The following is a 24,949-nucleotide window of genomic DNA, read 5'->3' on the forward strand; positions in this document are numbered from 1 at the left end:
TCCACCTCCTCTTACTCTTATAATTTCTATTGGGCGGCGCTGGGGAACACGGGAAAGGGGGCATTCTGGGGATTGTAGTCAGCGTAGGGAAGTAGCTGCTTCATCGCTGTGGCGTGGGTCTGTAGCGTAAGAGGAGATGAATGGGAAGCGGCCAGCTGAGCCCAGCCCGGGCCGGGCGGGGAAAAAGGGAAAGAAGGAGGTGATAGCGGAGTTTTCGGACGCTGTCACGGAAGAAACCTTGAAAAAGCAGGTGTCCGAGGCGTGGAGCCGCCGGACGCCGTTCCGTCACGGTAACTGGGCGCTGCGGAGGGGGAGCTGCCGCCCGGGGTCGGGCTCGAGCCCTGCCGTCGAGCCGAACCCCGGGCGGCAGGGCCGCGCGAGACAGGAGGCGCTGGGAGACGGTGTGACGGCGGCCACCTCTCACTCTCCGGCTGCTCTCTACCATTCCAAGTTCGGTTTGGGTTTAGAAATCTGAGAAGACCAAGAAACGTAGGCCCGAGAGTTTTGGGAAGCAGAGGGCACGCCAAGTTCGTAGTTCCTCCGAGGGCAGTGATCGGTTATCCCAAAATAGTGCAGCCAGGGCATTTGTGGTGAGCTGCCGGACAGCTGGCGCCCGAGCTTACTCGTCTTTCCACGCCGGTGGGCCGGCGACGCGACCCATGGAAGTAGACGAGTGCTGAGCCGGGGAAGGAACCCACCTTGAACGATTCCGGCCTCGGCTTCAGATACCACTTTAGAGGATGAGAATTCTGCTTGGTGCATCGTGCTTTCCCTCCTAGAGTTTGCCGTGATTTGTGTTTCAGTCGCGAAGTGCTTTGGAGGGGGGAGAGTCCTGGGTGCCTGGATGCACGTGGAAAGGGAGAGCCTAGTGTCTAAAGGCCAAGCTCTGTACACGCAGGGACTTGTCGATACCCTCAGCTGTAGGATGGAAACAGTGATGATATGTCTACCAAAGGGTTGCCGAGGAGATGAAGTGACATCAAGGGTGTAAAGCACCACTGTGTTTGGCACGGGGTGGGTGGTGGTGGTGACTCTTAATTAGAGGGTACCTAATGTAGAGTATCAGAGGCAGTAGGGAAAATGTTGAGACAGAAATCAAGGCATCAGAGAGTTAGCTAGAACTGATTTTAAAAAAAAAAATATATATATATATATATATATAGTAACTGCCTCTAACTGTAACCTGGGGAAAGAAAAGGCAGGGTCAAAGAAAACTTGCCAGCCAGTATTGCTATTCTTTCTTTTTTCTTTTCTTTTCTTTTTCTTTTTCTTTTTCTTTTTCTTTTCTTTTCTTTTCTTTTCTTTTCTTTTTTTTTTTTTTTTTTTTTTTTTTTGCAAGGTGGGTCTGCAGAGGGAGAGGAGAGGGAGAACCTTAAGCAGGCTCCCCACCCAGCGTGGAGCCTGCTGCAAGGCTCTATCTCACAACCCTGAGATCATGACCTGAGCCAAAATCAAGAGCTGGATGCCTAACCTACCCAGGCACCCTTCTATTCTCATTTTTAACTTGCTTGTTTAAGTTTGGGGAAAATGAATAAAGAATCTAAAATATATGTAGTTCAATAGCTAATTGTCAAGCTAAAGAACTCATAAAAGTGGGACACCTGGGTGGTGCAGTGGTTGAGCGTCTACCTTCAGCTCAGGTCATGATTCCGGGGTCCTGGAGTCGAGCCCCACATCAGGCTCCCCACAGGAAACCTGCTTCTCCCTCTATATCTCTGTGTGTATGTGTGTCTCATGAATAAATAAATAAAACCTTAAAAAAATAAAAATTTAAAATATTAAAAACTCATAAAAGAGCAGGAACCTTAATTTAGTGATATCACCAGTACTCCTAAGGACCAGTATTTTAAGTACAATATATTTAAAAAGTAGTCTTGAATGGGTAAAGAAAAAAGGGAAGAGCTTATACTTCTTCCCCCTAATCTTTAAGTACTAGGTTTCTGAAAATTCATGACCATTCCCTTTTGTATTCTCTCTGCTCTGCTAATCACATCAAAAATATAAAAGGAGAAAAAGCCATAAGTAATGTTTTCCTTCCAACAGAGGCCATTGTCATGGACATGGATCCCTTTCTTCACTGTGTGATCCCCAACTTCATCCAAAGCCAAAACTTTCTGGAAGGGCTTCAGAAGGAACTTTTGAACTTGGACTTCCATGAAAAGTATAACGATTTATATAAGTTCCAGCAGGTATTTATGTCCCTTTCACATTTACCCTTCCACTTCAGAAATTCATTATCTACGAAATCATTCATTACCTTCAGATTTGAGGTTTTAAATCGAGTTTGCTTTGGAGGGGCCTTGCCTTGACATTGTGAAAAACACTCATTCATTCCACATGAGCTTACTGAGTATTTGAGTGGTTTTTTGTTTTGTTTTGGGGTTTGTTTGTTTGTTTGTTTGTTTTTTAGCTTACTGAGTGTTAATGATGTGTTAGGTGTATTGCATGGGAGCCTCTGACAGTTCCTGCCCTGTAAGACTTCTAAATCTAAAAATAAGAGAGGTGCTAGTGATGATGACAGATAGTTAAGAAATACAGTAAGCCAGTGAGTTAAGTACATTATTGAAATAAAAGGGGGGGGGGTTAAGTACATTTTGGGAATTAGTATGCTGAAGAGAGTTGTATGTTGGAAAATAATACCCATTTAAATTTTTGAGTTCACGTCTTTATTTTAGGTGGCTTGATGTATTGCAGTATGCTGTGCATTGCAGTATGCTGTGCATTGCAGTACGCCCATGGAGAGTTAGATCTATTCTTTTTTTGGTGGACTATTTATTTATTTTAAGATTTATTTTTTATTTATGATAGAGAGAGAGAGGCAGAGACACAGGAGGAGGGAGAAGCAGGCTCCATGCCAGGAGCCTGACGTGGGACTCGATCCCGGGACTGCAGGATCGCGCCCTGGGCCAAAGGCGGGCGCCAAACCGCTGAGCCACCCAGGGATCCCTTGGTGGACTATTTAATTTGGCAGGAAAGACCACATCAAAATCAAGGCTGGTATTTCTACTCTTGAAAGACAGGGCTCAGTCCACGTATAGAAATATAGGTCATTGATTTCCCCAGCTTGAGGGGAATATCTTTTTAGTGCATGATGTACATCACTCTTGGAAATCCTTTATAAAATCTCAAGGATATCAGCTCTTAAAAATCACAGAATAAAGTAAAAATGAAAAAGATGAAGAATTATTTTGTTTTCTTTGCATTTAACCCTTTGAATTCTCTTTATTTAGGATAAGGGAATAAATAACAGGATTTCCCTCTCCTACTTCTATTCTTTTGCAGTAGAGCTGATTGTATCCCCCGGTCTATCTTTGGGCCTTATACATAGAATTGAATTAGCCAATTTAAATACACACACCATACAACTCTTAATAATGCAGGAAACCTGATGAAAATGAAGCTGTTATCTTAGTAAAGTTACATAGGTTAATTAAAAGCCACAATTGTCCGCCTTTGTAATTATATCAACTTCAATAACACTAATAACAACAATAACGCTAGGTCTCTTTGTTGGTTTATGGACATATGTATCTCTGATTACTAAAACTGAGAAGTCAAACTGGTTTTTACCTAATGCAATTTGGTAGATGAAAATACTTCTGTGATGTCAGTGAGTGGCAAAATAATAAAAAAGGACCCTGGGTAATGAGAAGGGGAAAAAAAGATTACTTTAGATCACATGGGTGTTTGGCAAAACTCTTCTCTGCTGTAAATAGTTTTTACTACGCTCACTTTGGGACTGAACTTCATCCTAAAAGAGTAAATGTAAAACCTATTTCAGTCTCCTGTCCCTTCAAACTTTGCTTGTATCCCCTTTTCTTTGCTTGTGCTATGAATTGCCTTAATAATTAAGTGTATGACGTCTTACAACCCTCCTAAGCAAGTGTGTCACTATGAGTTGCCTGATATTCTTATTATCTTAAAACAAGTATTATTGAGTGCTTGCTTTGTGCCATGCTAAGTGCTTTTATAGTGATTAATTCATTAAGTCCTCAACAGTCATATGAAGGAGGTACATTACTATTCCTGTTTTACAGATGAAGAGAATACATCTGTTTTTTTCTTCTCTTCTGGTTCACCCCTGTGACGTACAAAAGAAAGCTGTTCCTAAGGAAAAAATGCTTTTGACCTAACTTTGCCTTTCACCTCATTCCTCTGCTCCTCTTGACAGTAAAGTTCCATATAAGTTATATGTATTTTCTCAAATACTTTCCCCATTCTTGGTTAAGCCCACTTTTCATCAGGCTTTTACCTACAACTCCACTGAAACTACATTTTCAAGGTCACTCACAACTTTCATATTAATGAATCCAGGCGTGGGTTTTCAGGACTCATTTTACTTGACCTCCCAGCAGCACTTGAGCTACTATGTTACTTCTTTCTCCTGGATACATTTTCTTTACTTTCAGAGAGCCATGTTCTCTTGGTCTTCCTTCTGCCTTGCTAGCATGCTCTTGGTTTCCTTTGGTAGGTCTTCGTTTTGTACCTGACTTTTTTTTTTTTTTTTTTTGGTTTTAGATTTTATTTATTTATTAGGAAGAGAGAGCAGGGGAAGGAATAGACGGAGAAGGCGACTCCCCGCTGAGCAGGGAGCTCGACATGGAGCTTGATCCCAGGATCGTGAGATCATGACTTGAGCTAAAGGCAGAGGCTTAACTGACTTAGCCACTCAGGCCCCCTGTACCTGACTTCTTAATGAGAGAGTACTTTAGGGCTTCGCCCTTGGGTCACTTCCAGGCCGATTTACAGGGAATCCCATGGCTTTGCCTCTACTCTTGGATATGTGTTAAGTGGCTCACACTTAGGTCCAAAACTAAACTCCTGATCTTCTCCTCCTAAATCAGCTCCACCTGCAGTTTTCCCCATCCCAGTGAATCGATCTTTCTAGGTGGCTCCAGCTAAAAACCTTCAGGTCCTCTCTCACCTCATACCAGTTCATCAGGAAATTCTGCAGGCTCTATCTTCAAAACATATTCAGAAAAACCCACTTCCTTCCACTTCTACTACCAACAGCTAACACCCAGTCTAAGGCATCTTTGCCTCTCATGAGGATTATTATGTTAGGTGTTAACTAGTCTTCCTTCTTTCATTCTGCCCACCTACACAATCACAGCCATTGTGTTCTTTTAAAACAACAATGGACCCTAGAGAATTGAAAACGTGTTCACATAAAAACAGGTACACAAATTGTCATAGCAGCATCATGCATAATATCTAAAAAGTGGAAAGAACCCAAATGTCCGTTACCAGATGAACGGACAGATGAGTGTGGTCTTTCCACACGATGGAATACTACTCAGCCAGGAACAGGAATGGCATGTAATGCTGCTGTAACATGGAGGAGCCTTGGGAATGTGCTGAGAGAAGCTAGATGTGCAAGGCCATGTGCCATAGGATTCTGCTTATATGTAATGTCCCAACTAGGCAAATCCATATAGAGAGGCAGAAAGTAGATTAATGGTTGCCAAGACCCTGGGGGAGAAGAGTTTGTAGGACTAACTGCCTAATGGATATAATGTTTCTTTTGGGGGTGGGGATGATAAATGTTCTGGAATCAGTAGTGGTGGTCGCACAACATCGTAAATATACTAAAATCCATTAAATTACATACTCAGTTAAAATGGTAAATTTTAAATTATGTGAATTTTATCTCAATTTTTAAAAATGTACATGGGATCCTGTTACTCCCTTGCTCAAAACCTCTAATGGTTCCTCATTTCTTTGACAGAAGGAAGTACTTAGAAGAGCTCCCAGGCATCCTATTGCCTCTTTGGCTTCATCTCCTGCTCTTCCCCACATTCCCTCTACTCCAGCCACACGGTCTCCTTGGATTTCTTGACTAGGCCAGGCATGCTTCACACTCAGGACCTTGAATCTTTTTCTTCTTCCTTTTTTTTTTTTTTAAAGATTTATTTATCTGTTTTTAGAGAGAGAGAGTACAATGGAGAGGGGCAGAGGGAGAAAGAGTCCCAAGCAGATGCCACACTGAGCAGGGTGCCCGATATAGGGCTTGATCTCATGACCCTGAGATCACAACCTGAGCCAAAATCATGAGTCAGACATTTAACCAACTGAGCCCTCCAGGCATCCTGACACCTCAAATCAATTCTCTTTGCCTAGATATTCCCTTGGCATGTTTCCCAACGTCCTTCAAGGCTTTGTTCCGCTCAGCGAAACCTAGCCTGGCCACTGTGTTTGTACTCACAAGCCCCTTTCCACTTTTGCACGCCTAGTAACCTCATACCCTGCTGGTTTTCCCTCTGCATTTGTCACCTTCTTTCATACTAACCATTAGCTTTTTATGTTTACTGTCTGTCTTCATCAAAAAGAATATAAGCTCTACTGTCAATAACTCTTTAAGTATTTGTTGAATGAATAAGGCACAGAGGGGTTAAGTAACCCACATGAGTCACAGAGCTCCCATTAGAGGGGCCGTGAATCACACACAGGCAACTTGGCTTCAGAGTTCAGGCTCTTCACCACGATGCTAATACTGTGAGGGCAGTCACTGAACTGCTTTCCTCTGTGTGTCTAATAAATAAAGGAAATGCTTTTTTTTTTTCCTTTTTTCCTTTTTTATGATCAAGTCTGATGATTTGAAGAAGAGACGAGAGCCTCACATCTGTGCTTTAAGGTAAACAACTGATCATATTTGTTGGGTGCGGAAGATGTTATGTCATATAACATTATGTTATTATCCCATTTCATAGAGGAGGAAACAGACTGAGAGATTAAGTAACTTCTTCAGGCCTTCCTAGATGAAGACAGAGGGAGCTAAGATGCAAACTCAGGTCTGTCTGAGTCCAACTTCTCAGTGTTCAACCTTGTTAGTAATCAGGGAAACACTGCTGGAACCATTTTTCACATATTAGGTTGGAAAATATTCAAAACCCCCAGTGTTAACAGAGTATAGATCCCTTTATACACTGCTGCAGTTTTTATTAGATGATGGTTTTAAAAACTGTATCAAAACTTAAAATTGTGCTTATCTTTTTGTAGTGTCATTCAACTTAAAAGAATTTATCCTGTAAAAAAAAAAAAAAAGAATTTATCCTGAGAAAATAATCAAGGATATGCTCAAAAATCCCATACAAGTTCTCGTGTTGTAATGTTTAAAATAATGAAAAAAAATTTAAAGATTAATTTAGAAAGAGCATTCACAAGTTAGAGGAGGGGCAGAGGAAGAGAGAATCTTAAGCAGACTCTCCCTGAGTACAGAGCTTTATGCAGACTTCAGTCCCACAACCCTGAGATCATGACCTGAGCCAAAATCAAGAGTCGGATACACAATCCACTGAACCACCCATGCACCCCAAAACAGTGAAAAATTGTGTACAAATAATATGACCGTGCATTGAGATTTATATAGATGATGATACAAGCATGAGCAGAAAACTGCAGCCTTTAAATATAATATGTGTGAACTTTTACACATGAGGATGAAAAAGTTAAACCTGATTTCACTAATTCTAAGATACGTTTTCTTTTTTTAACACGTCAGCACTGCTGAGATCCGGTGTCTCACAAATTACTGTTGTGTCCCAGTTTAACTGGCAATACTTTTTAAGTAATATGTAAAATAATATTTCTTACAGGGGAGGCATGTTAGACTTGATGCAGTACACTTGTCAAGAGAAAAGATGGCAAAACAGCACACACAGTGTGAATGATTTTTCAAAAAGGGATCTGTTTGGCTAAGTACAAAGGAAAAGACAGAAGAATGGAATGTTTAAATCTGGCTAGTAGGATTTCAGATTTTTTTTAACAGTTTCTTTTTACTTATAGAGTGTTTTTCCTCACTTAGTTTTGCTACAGTAGCACATGTTACTTTGTAATAACTTTTTTTGTTATGCAGAAGTCATTTTTTCTCATTCTCTTTTTTCCTCTGGGACATTTTCATATATAATGGCAACCTGCACAGATTGTTATTTCTTCCAGATTCTGAAGTATTGCTCATGGGATCCCTGGGTGGCACAGCGGTTTGGCGCCTGCCTTTGGCCCAGGGCGCGATCCTGGAGAGCCGGGATCGAATCCCACGTCCGGCTCTCGGTGCATGGAGCCTGCTTCTCCCTCTGCCTGTGTCTCTGCCTCTCTCTCTCTCTCTCTCTCTCTGTGACTATCATAAATGAATAAAAATTAAAAAAAATATATGAAATATTGCTCATGCATTAACTGTAACTCATAATATTTCATATTTACTTAGACCTTTTGTTGTTGTTGTTCCAAAGAAAGGCAATCACACTTTAAAATATCCCCTTAGTTCACAGCATGACTCTGGTAAGCATTTCCTTTGGGACTGAGGTTCCATTCTGTACCCACAGGATAACAGCCAGATGATGTGAGAGATGAGATTCCATAGTCTATAGAAAGGTGATCTTTATACTTACCAGTTGGGTTCTGTGATTTTTCTGATAAATTCAATTAATAAATGAGAATAATGATAAAATAACCCTGTCCTTATGACACTCTCAGAGAGAAACTATAGAAAGAGCTTTTTATGGAATACATTTGAGGAAACCAATACTACCAGTAAAAGAAGGAGTTAAGGCTTTGATAATAATTGCTTAAAGTGTCAAGATTTTGCAGAAATGTTTGCCATCCACAACCTAAGCCTCCTTCAGCACTTTGCTAGTTCATTCAATATAACTTGCAACTCTGTTTTTGAAGTTACATGGCACTTCTGGTTAGACCAGCCTAGCACAGTGCTTTATAGAATTTTTTGGATTGGCAATGCATAGTGTAGATTAAAATTTTAGGAGATCAGCCTGGAGACATGATATTTAATTATGAACAGCGTAGTTGCATTTTATGGGAATTTGAGTTATGTACATTTGGAGGAAGATGATCCAAAAACTACTGTCTGTGCAAAATGTGAACCGATATAAGTCCTTTCAAAATGTTTTCAATTCTTCAAGAGTAGCATAATTTCAAATTTGGTTGGCTGAGTGAGTTATAAATTGTGTTAAAGAGATTTCTATAGAGAGCCACATTAGCTGTTGAATGGGAATGTTCAGCATCTCTTATTGGTATCCTGCTAGCATCAGAACTTCTATGAGAGTTTTTCCAGATCCTACACAGTTAGCATAATATTCACCATTATTACAGCTTAAAGTTTTTAATCTGCAACAGTGTCACCCAAGTGGTCACTAACCAGTGGAATAGTATTAGTGCTGGAAAATATGTCTAAAAATCAGTAACCTCAGAAAGGAACATCGGTGTGATAAATTATGAGAGAGGGCAAAGCACTGCTGTGATAGGGCATAATATGAATTTAAGAGGAAGAAAGTAAAATGAAACAGCAGAACAAAAATCTGTTACAGTAGAGAGATTTGTATTTTTTTTCTCTTTATTTCGGTTCCAAGTCCTTAAGGGGCTACTGCAGCCTCTAGGAAAAAGTAGCTGTGGCTGAGATCCAAACACTATGGCTAACAAGTTACCCTTGTTGACATTTCTAGGAAAGTTCTGTTTGAGGATTTCCGGACCTGGCTTGCTGACATTTCCCAGATTGACCTGGAATCAACTATTGACATGTCCTGTGCTAAATACGAATTCTCCGGTAAGAAAGATAAAGCCCTTGATGTCTGGAGGACTCACAGGCTTTTAACTAAACAGTGGCAGCAAAATAGCATTGGCGTGCCTGGATCCTAGACTTGCACATGTCCCCTCACAGCAGTAGGAGCTTCTTAAGAAGGAAAATTTGACCCGGCTCAAACACCGAAACACCCATCTTATTGGAAGGGATAAAGCTGTGGTTCTCTTTGGTGGAAATATGATGGAGGCTGTTGACCAAATTTTCAGAAAAATGCTGATAATGCACACACATGCCGACTTCGGGTACAGTGTCAGGAAACTCAGAGGTAGTATTGTAAACTACTCTTAGGCTTCCTAGGGAGCAAATATCACTTGGAGCCTCTTTTTCTTTTCTTTCTGTTGTTATTGTTTTTGAAGGTAATAATGGACTACATTCTTAAGGAAAAAAACTTGGAACAGCATAGAAGGATGCATTGTAAACTTTGACAGGCCCCAGCACCTTCTCTTTGTCTCCATTTCTCTTCAGAGGTATCCTTTGTCACCAGTTCCCTTTTGTGAGCATAGAAATGTCCTTTTGAAAACGTGTTTGCTTTTTCACCTGAAAGAAAAAGTGTTTTGGTTTGTTTTACTAAGTGAAATTTTGACTTGAGTTTACTCTCATACAGTATAAAGTATAATGGGGAAGTATAAATTGGTAACAACCTTTTGAGGATAACTGAGTGATACACAGGACGAGTCCTAACATACACACTTTTTAAAAACTTTTTCCTTTTTAATTGAAATAATTTCAAACCTACAGAAAAGTGGCAAGCTTCACACAAATAATTTTTCCTGTTTTACTTGAGAGTAAGTTGCTGTACTACTACATAATTCCCGTGAACTTCAATAATTCCTACAACAGGGACGTTCTCCTAGATGATGGCAATAAACCATCAAAACTAGGAAATTAAGGGGCGCCCAGGTGGCTCAGTCAGTTAAGTGTCTGCTTTTGCCTCTAGTCATGATGCTGGGGTCCTGGGATCAAGCCCCACATTGGGCTCCCTGCTCTGCAGGGAGCCTTGCTTCTCCCTTTCCCTCTGCCTGACGCTCCCTCTGCTTGTGCTCTCTCTCTCACACACATACTCTCTCTCAAATAAATAAAGCCTTTTTTAAAAAATCAGGAAATTAAGATCAATACATTATTCCCATCTAATCCATAGGCTCCATTCAATTTCAGTTATTTGGTACTTCTTGGCCAAAGGATCCCATCCAGGATTACACAGTACACGTAGCTGTCATGCCTGGTTTGGTCTCTCTCAATCTAGAACAGTTCATCAGTTTTGCCTGGACTTTCATGGTTTTAAAGTTTGCAGATGTCTCATTTGGCAAATCTTCCCTCAATTAGGTTTGTCTGATGCTTCCTCGTGATTAGATTCAAGCCTTGCATTTTTGGTAGGAATGTTACAAAATTAATTATGCTTTTTTTTTTTGTTTTAACTACATCAAGTGGTACATGGTTTCTACGTGTATTGGTCTAGTCATACTAACTTTGATTACTTAAGGTGGTAGCTGATGTCACGTTTCCCACTGTAAACTTAATTCTTTTTCTCTCTGTAAGTTAATAAGAATTTTGTGGGGAGATACTCAAAGATTATGTAAATATCCCATTTCTCCTCCAACTTTAATTTGCTTGTTTTAGCATCCTCTGCCATTTCTTGCTAAATTATTATTTATGCAGTTGCCAAATGGTAATTTTTTTAATAATAAAATCATTTCCTTTACACTTATTAGTTATCATTCTGCTGTAAAGGAAACCTTCCCCTCTTTCCATTTGTTTATTCATATATTTGTCAGTGTAGATTTAAGGGTTACTATTTATATAATGGGCTATAATCAGTTGCTGTATTATAGTGATGCTCATACTGTCCCTGATTTAATCAATGGGAGCCCCTTTAAACTGATTTCCATGTCCTGTTGATGTGTCCCCATCATTCTTATGTATCTTATTTCCTAGCAAAACAAGATTTTTCAGGCTTGTCTTATATTTCCCCTGCTCTAGACTCAGAGTCTGCCATTCTTCCAAAGAACCTTGGTTGCTTTTAGTGATAAATGCTGCTTAAAAATCAGGATCTGGACTCTAGGTGTTTTTGCTATTAGGGCATCACTGCTCCCAGGCCTTTCAGTGGAAAAGAGGCAGCAAACACAGATGCATGTACATTCACATGTGAATTTATGTGTTTATCTAGAAGATCTAGAAATATGTAGATATCTGACTATATAAATATCTACATACATAGGAAACTCAATTCACATTGATTCCTACAGTTCCAGTTCAACACCATAGGGTTAATCCCACATTTCTCCATTTCTGTATTTGTAATTTCCTTCCTCAGCAATGAGAACCATGGTTTCCATTATTTTCAGTGTATTTCTTTATCAAAACAATCCCTCCATGTGTGAACAATCACAGTTCACTGTAGCATACCTTCCCTCTCCTGCCCTGCACGGATGCCTACCTTGCTTAGTCCCACCTGACCCTTTTAGATGTTTTAGCTCAGGAAATTAACAGGAACCAGTACCAAAAGATCTATGTACAGTGATGTTCATTTGATCATTGAAGCATTTTTCTTAATAGGTGAGAAATGGAAACAAGTAGAAGGGCTTTTTAAAAAAGATTTATTGATTTGAGAGATCGAGAGAATGTGAGTGGAGGGGAGGGTCAGAGGGAGAGGGAGAAACAGGCTCCCTGCTGAGCAGGAAGCCCAATGTGGGGCTCGATCCCAGGACCCTGAGATCATGACCTGAGCCAAAGGCAGATGCCTAACTGAGTGAGCCACCCAGGTGCCTAGGTAGAAGATAATTAAAGGAGAAAGAAGATAATTCATAATCTGTATAGTAGAATAACTATACAGCCATTAAAAAATCAATGACAGATGTGTATAGTGATAGAGATGGACACTTGCCAGGTAATAAAACATCCACCAAAGAATCATTGTAGGACACCCATTTTTTCTTTAAAGCAAATGTATATAGGAAAAATACTGGAAGAATATATGAAAAAAATACTGTTAATGATTATCCCTGGGATCTGTCCGTATATTTGCTCTTTAGTGCTTTTAGAGTTTTCCATGTGCCCTGTTTTATGTCTCTGATTATAAAACAGGAATGATACATGTCATTTCAGAGCTGGAGGAGCTCACAGTACAGGTGAACATCAGATGGACCAGTATTAAATCGCAGGATCAGATTAGTGGCTGCTCCTTGTGGTCACAGGGACGTTAAAGTATGTGTTGCACTATTGCAGATGCCCTCCTCTGCCATGACGACGAGCTGGAAGGGCGCCGGATAGCCTTCATTCTGTACCTGGTTCCTCCCTGGGACAGGAGCTTGGGGGGCACCCTGGACCTGTATGACGTTGATGGTAAGACAGGCACATGCTCATAAGCACTAGTAGCCACTTCAGAGCTCTTATACACAATGCATGTACTCCTCCAAGGAGCTGGAAGCCATTCAGTCGGGTGACAGTCTCAGGGGGAGTGGACACCAGCCCTGACAGCAACCTCTCTACATTGTACTTGGAGTCATTACTCCTGAGGGGGAGTCTGTTGACATGAGGACTAGTCATTCCCTACTCCTGAGTAATGACCGTGGAAAGTGCAGCACCTGGAAAGCTACTTGAAGCCATCGGTCTGCCGGGGCCAGTCCATCTGACAGGAAGTCAGGGTTGTTTCCTAATGACCAACACCAGATGTTGACTTTAGAAAACTTTCCAAACTTATTGTCCCCCTCCTCAATAACAGACAGATGCCATAGTAAGAACAGTGGTCACCTAGTGGAACTAGCAGGCATGAATGAAACAGATGGAAGGGGGTGGCATTTTGGGATCTGCAGGGTACATGAAATTCCCCTCAGAAATCTGAAAACTGTCAAAGTGAAACAAGGCAGCCTGAAAGTATTCAATGGTAACAAAGTCACATTTGTGGTTGTGTTCTCTCCTGGTGCAGAACACTTTCAGCCAAAGCAGATTGTCAAGTCTCTCATCCCTTCATGGAACACATTGGTTTTCTTTGAAGTGTCTCCAGTATCCTTTCACCAGGTAAAGATTATAAGCCACAAATATATAGCATACTAGGAATCATGCCTAGGAATCATCCTCTGTTAACAAAATGTGACAGCTTCCTGTTGGACTTCCATGGCCAGGTGGTACCCACATCCAGCGTGACAGATCTGGAAGTTGGCACGCCGTGGCCAGTCATCCTCCGACTTAGCTGGTACGTTCATCTGCTGCTCTCCTTGTCCTTTCAGGTGTCTGAAGTCCTATCTGAAGAAAAGTCACGTTTGTCTATAAGTGGCTGGTTTCATGGTCCTTCACTGACCCGACCTCCCAACTACTTTGAACCTCTCATACCTCGGAGCCCTCACATCCCACAAGATGTAAGGATAAACGCCTGTTCTTATCTTAGAAGCTTTACTGTATGGTTTGTTTTCCTGATAATGAAACTGGACTTTGAGTTTCCTCTTTCACTTTTCTTAGGTAAACTTTTGATAGTGTTTCTCAGGCAGTTTTCCAGCACTTTTAAGTGTAACAAGGAGAAGATAATAAAGTGAGGTTTTGCATATATTTTACTAGCATGAAGTGATGTAAGAACAAAGGCAATAGGAATTGTTAATTCACATTTTGCATCTGCTGCTTCTTTGTAAGCATGAAATTTTGTATGATTGGATCAACCCTACTTATCTGGACATGGATTACCAAGTTCAAATTCAAGAAGAGTTTGAAGAAAGGTCTGAAATTCTCCTCAAGGAGTTCCTTAAGGTAAGCCAGCACATCCTGTCCAGTCTATCTTGGGGACGTAAGTAGCAGGCCCTAACAAAATCTCATTGTTAAAACAACTTGTACTTTTGTCTTTCTTGCTGCTTGGATGGGTGAATAGACATCACTAAAGGAGTTTTTGGTTAGTTCCTGGTTAGAATGTTTATATCATCCTTTTCTTCCAGTAAAATATACAAGCGATGCTAGTAGCTAACGTTGGTATTGGTTGTATGCTTAGTGGGTTAAGAGTCCCTAATGTGGGGATGCCTGAGTGGCTCAGCGGTTGAGCATCTGCATTCAGTCCAGGGCATGATCCTGGAGTCCTGGGATCGAGTCCCACATCGGGCTTCCTGCATGGAGCCTGCTTCCCCCTCTGCCTATGTCTCTGCCTCCCTCTGTGTGTATCTTTCATGAATAAATAAATAAATAAATAAAATCTTTAAAAAAAAAATAAGAGTCCCTAGTGTGTTACCTAGTTATCTGGAATCTCAGTGCTACACACACAGACACACACACACACACACACACACACACACACACAAACTTCTATGCTTGAGAGGCAGCTTCCTTCCTATTCATTTGGCAAATATGGTTTCCTAGAAGTTTACTATTGCTTTTAGTAAAAAATAGATTATTAACTGATCATCACGTATTAATGACTGTTTGACAATGACAAGACAGCGTGTTTCAGCAGAGAGGAAAGTATATCAGGAGTCAGAAGACTTTATATTCATGTCCTGGCTCTGTGGTTTTACTAACCTGAGCAAGTCACTGAATTTCCCAGAGCTTTTAGTTCATCATCAGTGAAACTGGGATGAGAGCTGCCTTGCTCATATTGAAGAGTTGTTGTGAGAGCAAAACAAGATGTGGTGTGGTGCTTCACAGTTGACCCTGGGTCCCATGGAAGCACAAACCCAAGAGCTTTCCTCCATGAGAAGAAGATTGAGACAGACTCATACTGTCTCTCACTCTCTCTGTCTCTCTGTCTCTCTCAGAACTTTAAAGCTGACATTAGCATATCAAAGAATTTGAGAAGTCTTATAGTAAATAAACTTGTTTGATCATATTTTATTTAGCCTTACCTAAACCAGGCTTTGGGATCCTCTTTCCTCTTTTACAGCTGATAGGGCTACTGTTTTGAGACCACTCCTTGGGAAGCTATGTTAAACATATACATAGAAAGCAGACTTAATAGATTAATCAGCTTCTTGCTTTACACTTGGCTTTTTCTATTTAGAAAGTTGGTTACATAAGGGTGAGGCCTACAGAGACTCTCAGCGTGATGACGTTGACTATTAGGCAGTTTAACTGTTTTTCCTCACATCTTATGAATTGAAGAGACTGTATTATGATCTTTGTTTTATAAATACAGTAGTCTGAGAGGTTTAGCGATTTGACATGAGCTGTACAACCACTAGTGGAAATAGCCCAAATTGACACTGGAGTGAGTTGGCATGCTGATGATTATCAGTCTTTGTTCTGGCTGCACTGTATCAGGCCTGGGGGATCTTGGGCAAAGGGGATGAGTGTCTACTGGCCTTTTTAGGAATCAGCCAGCAGGATTCTGCAGTACAGTCCTGCCTGTAAGACCAGTGTGGGATCCTAGGGAGACTTGCAAACTGCTTCTTTCTTTGCTCATTTTCCAGCCTGAGAAATTTGCGGAGGTCTGTGAGGCTTTGGAGAAAGGAGATGTGAAATGGAGCAGCCGAGGTCCCCCTAACAAAAGGTAGCATCCAGACATTTGCTTTTGCATTCAGCACCTGCCTATTTGACTTCCAATAATAGGACATCGGCCCTGATGATGTTTCATTCCCAGGGACATCCAGTAGCACACCTTGACAGAGCCTACTTGTGCTTGAGTTGGCTGTGTAAGGACTTAGGGAGTGGGGTACAAAACTGGTGATCAGCTTTACCCCATGAATAATTGTACATCTGTGCCTTTGATAAACAGCCTGGCATTACTGCTTTCCAGGTTTTATGAGAAAGCTGAGGAGACCAAGCTCCCCGACATTCTGAAGAACTGCATGGAATTATTTCGCTCCGAGGCTCTGTTCTTGCTGCTGTCCAACTTCACAGGCCTCAAACTTCACTTCTTGGCCCCTTCAGAAGAAGATGAGATGGAGAACCAAAAAGAGGGAGAAGGAGCCTCTGCCACTGATAACACTGAAGAAGGGACAAGCCACAGCTCCCCTGGGCCAGAGAGCAAGCAGACAGCCTTCCGCAGCCGCAGCCAGCAGAGCCAGGAACAGACAGACCCGGAGTCAGAGGAAAATGAAGCAAAGAAAGGTAAGCCATGGTTATGATTCATCCTTAGTGACCATTAAGCATTCACCATTCAACCACTGATTCATCCAGCAAACATTTCTTGAGCATCTGTGATCTTCTAGGCCTGCTTTGGGAGCTGGAGAACAGAACAAAGTCTTCGCTCTCCCAGAGCTTATATTCTAGGGGGAGAGGACACAGATTAAACGTGTCCACAAACCACAATGAAACAATAATGAGAAGCATTTGCAGAAAATTTGAATAGGGTTGTGTGCTGAGAAACGACCCAACTGGCCTCTGAGGTGACCGGGCAATTAGAAAAGCCTGTCTCAGGAGCAGTTGTCCAAGCTCAAATCAGAATAACAGGAAGAATCTGTGGGAAGAACATTCTAGTTTGGAGGAGCAGCCATACATTTTATTAGGCTAACAATATATCAACAATGGACAGAAATAGGACTGACTTTGCCCCCAAACTACTCTAAAACACAAGAATATCAAAGAAAGGAAAGTGAATGGCTTATTTCTGCCAAGGATCAATAATAGCCTAAGAAAAACTTGCTTGAATTTGGGCAGATAGGTAGAAGGAAATTATTAAAAGCAGATGAAGTCTAGGGGCACCTGGCTGGCTCAGGTGGAAGAACGTTTGACTCTTGATCTCGGGGATGAGTTCGAGCCCCACATGGGGTGTGGAGATTAGTAAAAATAAATAAATAAATAGACTTTTAAAAAAAAGTACAGGAAGTCTTTCCTTCTCTACAAACAAGATCAAAAAGAGAAAAAGATAGGAAATTTAGGAGGTTAGACTTCTGTGGAAATTTTGGCACCAGTAACTGAGCAGCTACCAATTCAGTGTACACAGTTTGGCACCTACTAAATCAGACAAGAACATCTGGTGCCCAATTCCTCTCCTCAGTTTTACTCGGCCTGCTTACATTCTGATTTCTTGAGAAGGACCCTATTGCACTCAGAAGAGCAAAGACAAGAGAGATAGGTACCCACGGAAACAAAGCCAGCAGCGAGACACAGAATCCACAGCAGCGTAACACGATTCTGTGGCCTCCCAAACTGACTGACCTGTCGCTTTGGTCACCGTGGATACTTAGAACAACCAGAGCCAGGTGGCCTTTTCTGTGCTAGTCAATACACAGGATAGCCTTTCTTCAAGAAAAAGGTTGACATTCCTTGAGAATCAATATTGGCATCTATACCTAGACCCTAAAAGAAATCAGGTGAAGATCAATGGGGCCTTGTGGGCTTCTTTTTTTTTTTTTTAAATTTTTTATTTATTTATGATACTCACAGAGAGAGAGAGAGAGGCAGAGACATAGGCAGAGGGAGAAGCAGGCTCCATGCACCGGGAGCCCGACGTGGGATTCGATCCCGGGTCTCCAGGATCGCACCCTGGGCCAAAGGCAGGCGCCAAACCACTGCGCCACCCAGGGATCCCTCCTTGTGGGCTTCTTAAAAAAGTATTTGTTAACTTCTCTTCCTTTTTGGTTTCATTTTCATGGGAACCTGGAACTTGGAAAATATCTATACAGGCAGCCAAAAGATGCTTTGTTCTATTACTGAGCATCTACTGGTTGCAAGTCACTGGGCCAAAGCAGGTGGCAATACAGAGGCAAATGTGAAAAGTAATTGTTTGTAAAGTTTATCATCTTAAAAAAGTGGGGACAAGGCCAGAACTTTTATAACTTTAGAGGTTTTATAACTTTAGGATGTTAAATGTAACCTGCATGGTACCCAGAAAGAAAATAACTATAAAATAATACATAGGAGAAAATGAGAAAGGAACTTAAACATTTTCAATAGCAAGAAACCAACTAAACACAAAAGACTATAATACAGGAAATGAGGGACAAAAAAGCTGTAAGGCTTTTAGAAAGCAAAGAGCAAAATGACAGATTTAAATTCCTCTTTACTAGTAGTTACCTTAAATGTAAGTGACAATCAAAAGACAGAGATTGACTGAATAGACAGCAACACAGAACTCAAACTATCTGCTGTCTACAAGAGACTCACTTGTGATCCGGAGACACAAATAGATTGAAAATAAAAAGATGGAAAAAGATGTTCCATGCAAATAGTAACCAGAAGAGAGCGGGAGTGGCTCTATATCAAACAAAATAAACTGTGTTTTTATTTATTTATTTTTAAGTAGGCTCCACGCCCAGCATTGGGGCTCAAACTCATGACCCTGAGATCAAGAGTTGCAGTTTACCAACTGAGCCAGCCAGGCACCCAAACAAAATAGACTTTAAATCAAAAAAATTAGGGTGCCTGGGTGACTCGTGGTGGACTGTCTTCCTTCAGCTGCGGGCATGATCCCGGGGTCCTGGGATCGAGTCCCACATCGGACTCCCTGCGTGGAACCTGCTTCTCCCTCTGCCTGTGTCTCTGCCCCTCTCTCTCTGTGTCTCTCATGAATAAATAAATAAAATATTTAAAAAAAAAAAAAGATTAGAAGAGACAAAGAAGTACATTCTATATTTTTAAAAGTTCAGTACAGCAGGAAGATACAATGATTACAGATGTTTCTGTACCTGATGACATTCTGAAAGTAATATGAAGCAAAAACTGACAGAATTGGAGGGAGAAATGAGACAGTTGTCCAGTAGTGGCTAGAGATGTCAGTGCCCAAGAGGACTGAACACGATAAACCAGCTAGATATAACAGGTTTAACACAGAACATTCTGGGACGCTTGGGTGGCTCAGTGATTAAGCGCCTGCCTTTGGCCCGGGGCATCCTTGGACATCAGGATCATGGGGCATCCTTGGACATCAGGGAGCCCAGGACCTGCCCAGACAGGCTGAGGCTGGGCGTGGTGGATGGGGTAATGGCTGTGGGAGCGGCTGCCATTCTGCAAGCCGTGCTCCCTCCTCTGGGCTCTGAGTATGGGACCTAATGCCAGTGGCTAGAGGACAGGGAGTCTGTGCCAACCGAGGACTCCATCCAGAGAAAAGAGAGGAAGGTGCAGGGTGGGCCAAGAGGCAAATGAAGGTTGTTGGCCTACATCTGGGCCCAAACTCGAAGGATGTCCCTTCTCTGCTGGAAACTCTAGCTTCTTGTCAAAAAAGGTAGGAAATTGTCCTTGGCCCTTGAAGTGGGCTGAAGCCCTTGGCAAGTGACTAGGAAGTCCTCGCGTCTTGCCTTTCCTTGCTGCAGAGGGTAGTGGGTCACAGGCAGCTGAGAAATGGCAGCCACGGAAGGTCCCCTCTGGGAGAAGCAGCTCTGCCCTGGTGGCAGGCCCCTGGGCCATGCTGCAGTGGTACTGGGAAGTCAGGAGGGAGCTGCCTAGAGGAGGGGACTCCCACCTGCCTTTTATTTAAGCCAGTATTCTTTGTTCCTGCTTGTAATAAAATTTTTGTTTTTAAGAGTTAAAAAAAAAAAAGGCTTTCTGTTATTTTTTCTTAGACTCAAGTGTTCCCACATGCCAGGGGGAGCTGAGGCGTTGGAAGACTGGTCACTACACTTTGATCCATGACAACAGCAAGACTGAATTTGCCCTGGACTTACTTCTCTACTGTGGCTGTGAAGGTAAGACGCAGAAAGGACCACAGTGAACTGTTCCCTTAAGAAGGGAGTCTCCTGGTGGCTCTCTCCAGCTGAACCAGTTTAGAAGTAATGTGCCTTGGCCAGGATAGCAGATCACAGAAGCTCCCTGTTGGAGGGGATCTTGGGGGGTCATGAACTTCAGGCTCCCAACCCAGAGGATTTTATTTTTGACTTAGGTATGGGGGATGGGGACCAAACCATAATTTCCCACCAATGAACCCCCCAGATCTACATCTTTTATGTAATTGTCCTTCCAGGTGCATTTTACATTTAATTCTTCATTTTCAGTTCTTACTCAATGTTGATTGAATGGTAAATTCAAGCTTATAGTTCATAGAATCAGTTACTAGTACTGAGCTCACAGATTCCCCAGCTTTAAGCAATGTGGGATCAGCGATGTAAGAAGATGATGGAGAGCTTTCTGAATGCTGTTTGTTTTCCCTTTGTAAGGCTGGGAGCCAGAATTTGGTGGTTTTACTTCCTACATTGCCAAAGGTGAAGATGAAGAGGTAAGTTGCTTCTGACAGCAAACTATCTTTTTTAGTTCTTTTTTTTTTTTTTTTAAGATTTTATTTATTTAGTCATGAGAGACACAGAGAGGCAGAGACACAGGCAGAGGGAGAAGCAGGCTTCCCATGGGGAGCCCGATGTGGGACTCGATCCCGGACCCTGGGATCACACCCTGAGCCAAAGACAGACACTCAGCTGCTGAGCCACCCAGGCATCCCTCCTTTTTAGTTCTTAAGGAAGCTTTCATTCTTCAGAGACCCAGTTTTTGTGACCTTCTGCCAGTGTCTTTAGCTGATAAATCCATGATGATCTCCCTGCATCCCTCCTTTTTAGTTCTTGAGGAAGCTTTCATTCTTCAGAGACCCAGTTTTTGTGACCTTCTGCCAGTGTCTTTAGCTGATAAATCCATGATGATCTCCCTGCAGTGGTTCTAATTTATAATAGTGTATATTCAGCAGACAGGTGAACAGAACAGAGCAATACATTATATTGAATATACATTATATTAAATTCAATGAAAGGATAGAAGGTAAAGGTAAAAATTTTTAAAGACTAAAAAAAAAAAAAAAAAGGAGAGAAAATGTAACCTCAACTCCATGGCCAACTAACTCAAGCAGGAGAGAATATCCAGTGGAAAAAGGACAATCTCTTCAACAAATGGTTTTGGAAAAATTGGACAGAATGAAACTGGAGCATTTTCTTAGACCATATACAGAAATAGACTCAAAATGGATGAAAGACCTACATGTGAGACAGGAATCCATCAAAATCCTAGAGAGCAGAGGCAGCAATCTCTGTGACCTCAGCTACAGCAACTTCTTGCTAGACGTGTCTCCAAAGGCAAGGGAAACAAAGGCAAAAATGAACTATTGGGACTTCTTCAAGATAAAAAGCTTTTGTACAGCAAAGGAAATGGTTGACAAAACCAAGATAGCTGACAGAATGGGGGATGTTTGCAAATGTCTTATCAGATAAAGGGCTAGTATCCAAAATCTGTAAAGAACTTATCAAACTCAACACCCAAAGAACAAATAATCTAATCAAGAAATAAGCAGAAGAGGGACACCTAGGTGGCTCAGTGGTTGAGCGTCTTGCCTTTGGCTCAGGATGTGATCCTGTGGTCCTGGGATCAAGTCCCACAGCGGGCTCCCTGCGAGAAGCTTGCTTCTCACTCTGCCTGTGTCTCTGCCTCTCTCTGTGTATCCCTAATGAATAAATATTAAAAAAAATAAGCAGAAGACATGAACAGACATTTCTCCAAAGAAGACATACAAATGGCCAACAGACATAGAACAAAATGCTTAGCATCACTTGGCATCATGGAAATACAGAAAAAAACCACAATGAAAGACTATCTCACACCTGTCAGAATGGCTAAAATTAACAATTCAGGAAACAACAGGTGTTGGTGAGGATGTGGAGAAAAGGGAACCCTCTTACACTGTTGGGAAACCAAGCTGGTGCAGCCATTCTGGAAAACAGTGTGGAGCTTCCTCAAAAAGTTGAAAATAGAGCTATCCTACAACCCAGAAATTGCCCTACTAGGTATTTACCCCAAAGATACAGATGTAGTGATCTGAAGGGGCACCTGCACCCCAGTGTTTGTAGCAGCAGTGTCTATAATAGAAGCCCAGATGTCCACTGATAGATGAATGAATAAAGAAGATGTGGAATATATATACAAAGAAATATTACTCAGCCATCAAAATATGAAGTCTTGCCATTTGCAACAACATGGATGAAACTAGAGGGTATTAGACTAAGCGAAATAAGTCAGTCAGAGAAAGTTATAAGATTTCACCCATATGTGGAATTTATGAAACAAAACAGAGGAGCATAGAAGAAAGGAGGAAGAAATCAAACAGTGAAATCAGACAAGGAGACAAACCATAAGAGACTTTTAATCATAGGAAGCAAACAGGGTAGCTGGAGGGGTGAGGGGTGGAGGGATGGGGTAACTGGGTGGTAGGCATTAAGGAGGGCACATGAGGTGATGAGCACTAGGTATTACATAAGACTGGCGAATCACTGACCTCTACCTCAGAAACTAATAATACATTATATGTTAATAAATTGAATTTAAATTTATATATCAATCGATCTATCTATCTATCCATATATATCTTTCTAGGAGCACCTAGCTGGTTCAGTTGGAAGAGTAGGCAACTCTTGGTCTTGGGGTCATGAGTTCAAGCCCCCTGTTGGGAATAGAGATTACTAAAAATAAACTTAAAAAAAAAGTACCCAGCAAGGAATAAAGATGCCAAAGGATGATCAGTAAGCATTTATTCTACTCTACTAAGAAATTGCATGTAAGCTAATAGTTACATGGTGCATTCCCATGAAATCTTTCAATATAGTAAGAAATAAATGCATTAGGTAAAATATTTCTGGGTATGTACTGGAATGGGACTCACGAAAATGCCTTGACAGCCAGAGGCTCCTCCTAGTAAAGGATCTTTTTAAAGATCCTCTACTGCCAGTCTGAGTACATGATGTGAAAACCATCTGTTTCATGGTGAATCATTGAAGAAAAGAGTTGAGAATAAGTTCTGTGTTCTGATGTGTCATTATATTTACTTATTTCAGCTGCTAACAGTGAATCCAGAAAACAACTCTTTGGCATTGGTCTACAGAGACAGAGAGACTCTCAAATTTGTCAAGCATATTAACCACCGAAGCCTCGAACAAAAGAAAGCTTTCCCAAATAGAACCGGTTTCTGGGACTTTTCATTTGTCTATTATGAATGACAGGGCTGGGCAAAACTGAAAGAAAGAGACCCCTCCTCGGTACTGGGAAGTACGCAAGAGCCACGAGGTGACCCATGTGATGGTGTCCTTAGAATCTGTGTGTGGTAGGACTCCTCATCACTGTCCTCAATCTAGACCTTGGGCTTGGAGCCAGGTACTTCTCTCTTGATTTAAAAAAAAAAAAAGGCTTTTTTTTTTTTTTTTAATGTTCACTTTTTTGTTTTCCATATGGGCTTCCTTAGTGATTTTTCAAAAGTTTTTGTGAGTGGTAAAATATACATGACATAAAGTGTACCATTTTAAGCAACTTTAAATGTACACTTCAGTGACATTGAATACACTCATGTGGTTGTGCACCTGTCATCACCATCCACCTCCAGAACGTTTCCATCTTCCTGGACTAGAGCTCTGTCCCCATTAAAGACTAACTCCCCACCCCCAGCCCCTGGAAGCCCCCAGCCCTATTCCACTTTCTGGCGCTCTCTGTTCATAGAAGTGGAACAATACAATATTTGTCCTTCTGCAACTGACTTATTTCACCTAGCATAAAGACTTCAAGGTTCATCCATGTTTCCGGTGATTTTTTTTTTTTTTAATACTCAAGGCCCTTTCCTAATCACACTGGTTTAGAACATTACAGAAAGTTCTAGTCTGTTCTTGCTGGGTTCATTACACTTCCTCCCACTGCTTATGGCTTTGTTTCACCTACTCTCCTAGGACAGTGTAGACTTATGATGTTGGTATTCCTGTCTTGGTAAATGTCTGGCCCAAACCACATCTCTCCCCACCCCCCAACCCTCAGAGACTTCTGGTTGGTAGAGGAGAGGGCTACTTGTGCCCCATGTAGTGGTTCCCGGGGCCACTCCTTTTCCATCCTGGAGTTGGGGCTCATATAATATAACTGTATGATTCCGGCCTCACGATGTGTCTTTCCTTCTAAACACTCTCGGGTCAGCTATAAAATTAGTTGCCTTTTTTTTCTTTAAGAGGACAGATGCTAAAGGCCACATCAGAATGCCAAGAGCCCGTCCATTTTGTTACATCCTTTTTCCCCTAGACTGTGGTAGGGATTACATGCTAGGTTCTACCTGTATATGTGGGTGTGCCCGGTGGGCATAGGGGGCGCTGCATCTTTACCTGAAAGATGCTATTCTCATTCCATTGTATTCTTGTTTCCTCTCTCTTTTTTACATTTATTACCAACTGTTACCATAGCTTTTATTTGGGGTTTTATTAATTAATAGGAACAACACTGGGCTTCTGTCTTTGTTAATCCTGTAATATTTGAGTACTGACTCTCTTCCCAAGTCGGCATTTAAATGAGACAATAAGGGCAGCCCCGGTGGCTCAGGGGTTTAGCGCCGCCTTCAGCCCAGGGTGTGATCATGGAGACCCGGGATCGAGTCCCACATCAGGCTTCCTGCATGGAGCCTGCTTCTCCCTCTGCCTCTCTCTCTCTCTCTCTCTCTCTCTCTCTCTCACTCATCTTTCTGTGTCTCTCATGAATAAAGAAGTCTATAAATAAATAAATAAATAAGACAATAAG

The 24,949-nt window shown here is 41.6% G+C and overlaps 1 protein-coding gene across 1 annotated transcript; it reads left to right on the forward strand.

Annotated features, from left to right (window-relative positions):
* Positions 1-79: 79 nt before the first annotated feature.
* On the forward strand, positions 80-24,949 carry OGFOD1 (2-oxoglutarate and iron dependent oxygenase domain containing 1). Its single transcript, XM_055331549.1, has 13 exons — positions 80-290; positions 2,044-2,189; positions 6,588-6,634; positions 9,456-9,556; positions 12,815-12,931; positions 13,515-13,606; positions 13,816-13,944; positions 14,213-14,326; positions 15,970-16,049; positions 16,296-16,609; positions 20,002-20,124; positions 20,593-20,651; positions 23,242-24,949. The coding sequence occupies exons 1-13, from the start codon at positions 137-139 to the stop codon at positions 23,401-23,403; spliced, it is 1,638 nt and encodes a 545-aa protein (XP_055187524.1). The 5' UTR covers positions 80-136; the 3' UTR covers positions 23,404-24,949.

The sequence above is a fragment of the Nyctereutes procyonoides genome, unplaced genomic scaffold (genome assembly GCF_905146905.1).
Source record: "Nyctereutes procyonoides isolate TBG_1078 unplaced genomic scaffold, NYPRO_anot_genome, whole genome shotgun sequence".
NCBI lineage: Eukaryota > Metazoa > Chordata > Mammalia > Carnivora > Canidae > Nyctereutes > Nyctereutes procyonoides.

Coding starts and splice junctions, on each gene's coding strand:
- OGFOD1 (XM_055331549.1), top strand. CDS start 137: ATGAATGGGAAGCGGCCAGCTGAGCCCAGCCCGGGCCGGGCGGGGAAA. Junction 12,932..13,514: donor GGACCTGTATGACGTTGATG/GTAAGACAGGCA, acceptor CTCCTGGTGCAG/AACACTTTCAGCCAAAGCAG. Junction 20,125..20,592: donor TCTCTACTGTGGCTGTGAAG/GTAAGACGCAGA, acceptor TCCCTTTGTAAG/GCTGGGAGCCAGAATTTGGT.